The following is a 7,500-nucleotide window of genomic DNA, read 5'->3' as shown; positions in this document are numbered from 1 at the left end:
CCTGCTTCTGAATCAATTTGATGGAGAAATTAAGTGTTACAGACGTGTAAACAATACCTGGAGCATCTCATAAGTAAGATTTTATTTAGAAATTAATATTTTACTAGTAAATGGAGACTTTCGTCTTACAGTAACAATGATTAGGGATAAAATAGATGTAAAAAAAAACAAGGAAAACGATAATATATTTTTCTGCATCTTCATAACTGCAAGAGAAGTCTGCCGGTTTCCTAAGGCAGGTGTACCCATGCACTGCTTGTAGATGGTATTTGATAAATAAGTTTCAAAAGCTGTTATGAAGTGTGTTGGTCTCCTTAAAGGTTTAAAGGTCACTCATGAATGGCAGAGGCAAGGGACGATGACAGTGCCCTATCAAGCAGGATAATGCCCTAGAGACTGACCATGTAGAGACTGATCAGCGCCTAAGCCCCCTCTCCACCCAAGCTAGGACCTAGGAGTGCCAGGCAATGGGTGCTAATGACTCAGCGGATAGATCTATAGGCTCTTCCAAACACCCCTATCCTTAGGTCACTAGGTTAGTGAGGTTGCAGTGACCAGAGAAACTAACGAGTTTAAGCGGGACTCGAACCCCAATCTGGCGTTTACCAGTCAGGGACATTATCACATCGGACACCACAATCCTAAATTTCGGTGGTATAAGTACATGGTTCAAATGAGCAGATTATTATTATGTAAGAAAATAAAAAAAAAAATAATTAGAGCAAATCGATATGAATATTTTTTTTTTATTCTAAAACCGAACACTTTTCAAAGTAACAGAAACACATATCCGATATCTGTATTTTTAATCTTCTCAACAATTTATTCGAAGAAACTCTGATGTTTCGATAAAAAACACCTGAGTGCTTCTCTAATAATATGGATACATAATTTATATTGATTTTCATGCCAATGAGAATACAAGAACCCGTAAGAACCACGAGCAGACATGTATATGAGAGTCAAGCATCTGATTTTCTATATCTTTGAAAATTTCCAAAAGCCATTGTATTCAAATTAAACTTCCTGATCTCTCTCATAAAGCACAAGTAAAACGATGGATAAAATAACTTAATTAATTTTTCGTTGATTTCTCAAAACGTTTTTGCCAAAGAAAACGTTTCTATTCCAATTTATACACAAGGCCTAAACTTCTGGGTCATGGAAGACACCTTTGATAAGGAGGCACTTTCGATGGAAGCATAGTTTTACGACACAGGCACTGAGGACAGCATTAATCTTGAATATCGTCTTATTGCATCAGGCACAGAAGATACTTCTAGTTTTAATAAAGTTATCTTTGAGTAACCTAAATACAAAACATATAAATAAACTGTAATGATGTCCGAAGAAATCTTTATATTTTTGATCACTCACTATTTACAAACAATCTCAAAATGAAAGAACAATATTTTATAGTTTATCACCTATCTTCTGATAGTCACTTGCACTTTGTTACTACAGTCATATATTCTTTCCTTTTGGTGTATGGGGTTATAATCTCTTCCACTGGAAATGTCCAAGATATAACTTTTGAATGATTCACTGAATAACTGGCGAAACGCTTCTATATTCACGTCATCTGAAGTTCTATTCTAGGGACATGATAGAAAACTATTGTTCTTTTACGATGAACTTTGATGACTGGAATCCCTTTTGTACAATCAATAAACTTTAAAGATATTTTTGGTATAATTGTATCCTTCCCGCAGTATTTATAGTCAGTCTTTTTTTCACATCAACACAAATGCTTGATGTTTGAAAACACTCTTACATCACCTTTAAGACCTGGTAGTCTTCCATAGTTAGATGGGTCACTGGTAGTCTTCCGTAGTTAGATAGGTGAAAGATTTTTTTCCATAAAAATCATTGTAGTGCTCTTGACTGTAACCCATTCTTAGCTTGAAACATTTTGGCTCATAATATATTCAACATGAGTTATTACGTGATTCAAAGTTAAATATGAGTTTTTTTTTAGAAGTTCAAGTAATATTTATGCACTATTTAGTCACAATAGAGACGATGTTTAACGAATCAAATAGAAATTGTAAAGTCAAGTTCCTCTCATCCATGCATCTTTCGAAGCGAATCTTGAGGTTTAAGTTCTCTGGTTGCGCACTTAAAAGAGTTTAAGTAATCAGGCATTGTGTTGTCTCACCAGCTGAAGACGATGTGTAAACAAACTACGTCATTGCTTGAAATAATGAGCAAGTGCCGCTTGTGACGGAGTCGGTGGGTAGAGCACCCGTGGCGTGACCAATGTAGGCGGCGACGAAGTCGTAGTAACACCCATGGTAGTTAGGGTGGGCGACAGAGTGGGCGTCCCTTCAAGAGGTGATCCGGGTGTGGGAGATACCGCAGCAGCGGATCGACTCAGTGCTGCCAACTGAGCCTATGACGTGAGAGAGAAAATTGAGTGTTGTGATAATAACAGAATTGAGGTGATGATCTTAGTGAAAGGTTTAGATTCTTGTATAAAACAAATTCTTTTTAGATTGAAAATTGTCAAATAACAGCACTTAATGTCATATCAGACTTTTCAAATCTCTTCAAAGACTTAAAACAAATGCTTCTAGAAAAAAAAAATTGCATTTGAGGTTAAACAGAATTGCTTGTCTTTTTAGATACTGGAACGCAATGACTCATCAATGAGGTAATCATCTGGGCTTACGATATAAAGATAATACTAATTTTGGTTACAAATCCCTAATAAAAACTAAAAATCTTACACGAAGTAAGTTGTTGAGTTCATCAACATTGCATTAAACCTCAGTTTAAAAAATAAGATAAATTTGATAATGAGAATAATGGAAGATTATGTACCTGCATTACGAACATGAAATTTAAATCAGGACATTAAAAAAAAAAAAAAAAAAAAAAAAAAAATATATATATATATATATATATATATATATATATATATATATATATATATATATATATATATATATTATATTATATATAAATTACCCAGCATCTGTAAAATAGAGTTGCCATACTCCTAGATCACATTTCAACTTACATGCCTATAATAAAGATCCATGGACGATGTGAGGGCGGCCATGGAAGACAGGGCACCAACAGCCGACAGGTGGGCAGGATGAGTGGGCGCCGGAACGCCCGTTGGTGAAGGATATGGCCAATAGCCGCCTAGGAGACGCCCATAGCCTCCTTCTGCCAGAAGCTCTAAGCCCACGGCTGTCTGTCGTTTCCACTTCGTTCTGAAATCACAAGCAAACCAAACGTTTTAAAGTACTTGAAAAGGAATATCTTGTATGTTAATTACATTCTACCTACATTGTGATAGACTTAGTGGGTAAAAAATAATTGACGAATAGATAAATAATATATGCATACTATAAAGAGCTTAATACATATGAAAAACTCAAAATTTCGGGGTTTAATGCTACCTTGTTATTCCTGATTACGCAGATTTTCTTCTAATAACGGAAACGAATCAAATAATAAATTACTTTACAAAAGCTTTTGAGAAACTAAAATATCGACATAATGAACATTCACTAAATCAAGATATTTGAAACCATTTCCGCATTGTATTGATTATCAAATACTATTTACAATGTGAATTACATAAGCATTTATTTTCGACTGAACTCCTGTTCACGAGAGAGAGAGAGAGAGAGAGAGAGAGAGAGAGAGAGAGAGAGAGAGAGAGAGAGAGAGAGAGAGAGAGATATTATAAATGTGCATTCATACTTCAAGTTTTTTTATATTGTACAAATACATATATACATGCATATGTATTGGATTATGTGACAGTTTTTGTTACACAATTACAGATCTTATAATCAATCATTAGAGAATATATACCTATGTATGAGTATACATACACATGGATGGCCACATGTGTGCTTTCATTCGTGGTTTTTTGAGTAAAGAAACATAAATAATTAGTAAGGACAATAACTTCACCCGCATACATACACGCACACACATACATACATATACATACATATACATATACATAAATATATATATATATATATATATATATATATATATATATATAAATTTATATATATATATATATATATATATATGTGTGTGTGTGTGTGTATGTATGTGTGTGACAAGCGTCTAGTCTAATACCCAAAAGTGCTCTTGAAAAGCCGAACTTCCTGTTATTTTCTTTCGTTGAAACCTTATAAAAGAAATAAAAAATCTTTTATCACCCCGAACAGAGAGAGAGAGAGAGAGAGAGATAGAGAGAGAGAGAGAGAGAGAGAGAGAGAGAGAGAGAGAGAGAGAGAGAGAGAGAGAGAGAGAGAGAAATCCGCATGTAATTTTTAAATAGTCCGTCTTCAATCTAGTGATTTATCGGTGTTATGTGCAACAATAAAACTTTGTAATTTTTTTTTCATGATATAAAATATCATTTATATTTATCCCATTTACCATTTTATTCTTCTTTCGAGTTATTTTCTTAATCAGCGCCATTAACCATCGTAACTCCTGGCGTAGCTCATTCTGCTGGTCACATTAAAGCGATTATCTTTATTTATTTATGTCCATCGCCTTCCTCTATCAATATTTATGTGAGTTTCAATGCCCATGAGGGATACGATTTTTACTGTTTACGACGTCGTGCTTTTTATTATTATTTTCTTTTTGGCGATTATTTTCTTATTTTTAATGTTAAGCCACTCATGAATGGCAGGGTCAAGGGACAGTGACATTGCCCTAGTATGCAGGACAATGACCTAGAGACTGACCATATTATATATGATCAGGACCCAAGATCCCTCTCCATCTAAGCTAGGACCAAGGAGGGCCAGGCAATGGCTGCTGGTGACTCAGCAGATAGACCTATAGGCTCCCTCAAACAACCTATCCTTAGTTCGCAAGGATAGTGAAGTTGCAACGACCAAAGAAACAAACGAGTTTGAGCGGGACTCGAACCCCAGTCTGGCAATCACCAGCCAGGGACGTTTTTACATCGGCCACCCCAACCCTGGTATCCAGATGATTTAAGATTATACCCGTTCTCTTCAGAAATGTGAATTTTAATTGATAAAATACGATAGTTCATTCATTAAAAGTTCAGTTTGATCACGTTTTTATTCCAAAAATAATTTTTATCTTTTAATAATACGACATTTAACACCTGTTTAGCTAATCCGTATAGTTTGATTATTACCCTTTCTTTAAGTCTTTTTTTTTTTTTGGGGGGGGGGGGGTCTGTCGTGTCTAAGAAATTCTTTTGAAGTAGTTCTCTATAGCAATGTACTAATTTTCGAGTGTGAATTTTTATTTGTAAACTACTGTTGTATGAACATATCTACATATATCTTCATGAACATATCTATTTTTACTTTTTACACACACACACACACACACACATATATATATATATATATATATATATATATATATATATATATATATGCATATATAACCATACATACACACACACACACACATATATATATATATATATATATATATATATATACATAAATAAATATATATATGAGATTTGAATATTCATTCAGTTAAGCATTCTGAGTCTACACATTTTCCTTAATGCTTTTATAATAATAATAATAATAATAATAATAATAATAATAATAATAATAATAATAATAATAACATTAATAATAATAATAATAGGATGATTTTTCTTAATTGTAATAATAACACTATTACTAAAATAAAGTCTCAATACCAAAACTGCTATTACTACTGATACTTATTCTAAAGCAACATTGTACAGCTATAGAAAAATGTGACATAGGTTGAATTGGGAATATCAAATTAAGAATCAACGTTTATGAATAAATAAAAACTCGCACAGTACACAAAACATAAAACAAATTATCAAAAGCCATATCGTTTTACAAAATTGATTTTAATCCATATAAATCTGATAACTACTCACCATTATATCCTATACAATATCTTGAATAATTTCTAAGTCACCATCTTTTGTTGCCTGTAAACACATCTGTTCGATTAATGGGAGAAAATCTTAGTATTGCAATCTCTTGTGTAAGCTTTTTTATTTTTATATTGAGGTTTAACATCATATATCTTACTTTGACTTTACTTTGACGGCTGCTTTTCCGGTCCCATACAGCAAGGGAACCCCACTCTCTATAGGACCTCCACTGTCGTTTTATCTTGTTCGTTCAGAGTATTTAACGTTTCATATCACGTAATGCTCACTTACTATTGAAGGAGAAGGACATTCCAAAATCAAACCATTGTTCTCTAGTCTTGGGTAGTGCCATAGCCTCTGTACCATGGCCTTTCAATGTCTTGGGTAAGAGTTTTCTTGCTTGAGGGTACACTCGGGCACACTATTCTATCTAATTTCTCTTCCCCTTGTTTTGTTAAAGTTTATATAGTTTATATAGGAGTTATTTATTTTAATGTTACTCTTCTTCAAATATCTTCTTTTTTCTTTTTTCCTTTCCTCACTGGGCTATTTTCCCTGTTGGAGCCCCTGGGATTATAGCATCCTGCTTTTCCAACTAGGGTTGTAGCTTAGCAAGTAATACTAATAATAATAATACGTCTCATGGAATAAGAAAGTCTTCAGTTCCTCTTGAAAGCCTTTATGTCTTCCATCATTCGGATGTCTCATGGGAGCTTATTGTATAGTCTCGGGGCCGCATATTTAAAGGCTCTGAAGCTTACAGTAGACATATATCTAGCTTCCAATAGTTTGAAACCATCTGTAACTATTCTCGTGTCGACACGATTTGTTGGCTGCGCAATATGTAGGAATTCTCTTAAGGATTTTGGACGTCCGGTGCTGATAACTGGGTTGGTTATTTATCCATCTATCTAATTATTTACTGTTCTCCTCTCTCTCTCTCTCTCTCTCTCTCTCTCTCTCTCTCTCTCTCTCTCTCTCTCTCTCTCTCTCTCTCTCTCACCGGATATTGCTATAAACGCCGTGGTCGCCATCTGCAAGAAAAATCATAGGTTTTCCCCTGACTGGAGAAAAGAAATATCCATTAATGGGAACAAATGAGTATGTGATTGTTGATTACACGCCGCATGACAAATGTAGCGCTGAATAATACGACTTACTCATGAGTGAGAGCCAGTCAGGCTGAAAGAGGAAGGCTTCACTCATCCATTTCATGCTTAGACGGAAAATAATTCAGGTAAAAAATAAGATAATGGAAATAATATCGACGGTTTCCTTCACGCCGCAGCAAATGTATTAATCCTACTGACGGGGATGCGGTGTCTTATTTATCATTGAGAATAATGCATCCATGCATGGGAAAAGTGGCGGTAATATAAGAGAGAGGGGTGTAGATGCCATCCGATAACTTGGTACTAGGCATCCCCAGTTTACATAATCTCCTCTATGAAATAAAGAGCATGTGTCTGGCTATATACAGTAAATAGATATATAAATATAAATAGTGCCATATCCTCTGTATCATGGTATTTTGCGGTCTTGGGGTAGAGTTCTCTTGCTTGCGGGTACACCCGGTCACACTATTGTATCTTATTTCTCTC

The 7,500-nt window shown here is 34.5% G+C and overlaps 1 protein-coding gene across 1 annotated transcript in view; it reads right to left on the bottom strand.

Moving 5' to 3' along the window:
- Positions 1 to 791: 791 nt before the first annotated feature.
- LOC137629191 (barH-like 2 homeobox protein) overlaps positions 792 to 7,500 on the bottom strand; it is a 97,493-nt gene continuing 90,784 nt past the window's right edge. Inside the window, exons 3-4 of the mRNA XM_068360452.1 lie at positions 3,023 to 3,221; positions 792 to 2,392 (exon numbers count right to left, since the gene is read on the bottom strand). Of these exons, the coding sequence (XP_068216553.1) occupies positions 2,189 to 2,392; positions 3,023 to 3,221 (403 nt within the window). The 3' untranslated portion in view covers positions 792 to 2,188. The remainder of the gene's footprint in view (positions 2,393 to 3,022; positions 3,222 to 7,500) is intronic.

This window comes from Palaemon carinicauda, chromosome 37 (assembly GCF_036898095.1).
Source record: "Palaemon carinicauda isolate YSFRI2023 chromosome 37, ASM3689809v2, whole genome shotgun sequence".
Lineage (NCBI taxonomy): Eukaryota > Metazoa > Arthropoda > Malacostraca > Decapoda > Palaemonidae > Palaemon > Palaemon carinicauda.
The sequence above is the reverse complement of the archived record's forward strand: the minus strand, read 5'-3'. Positions and strand labels throughout refer to the sequence as shown.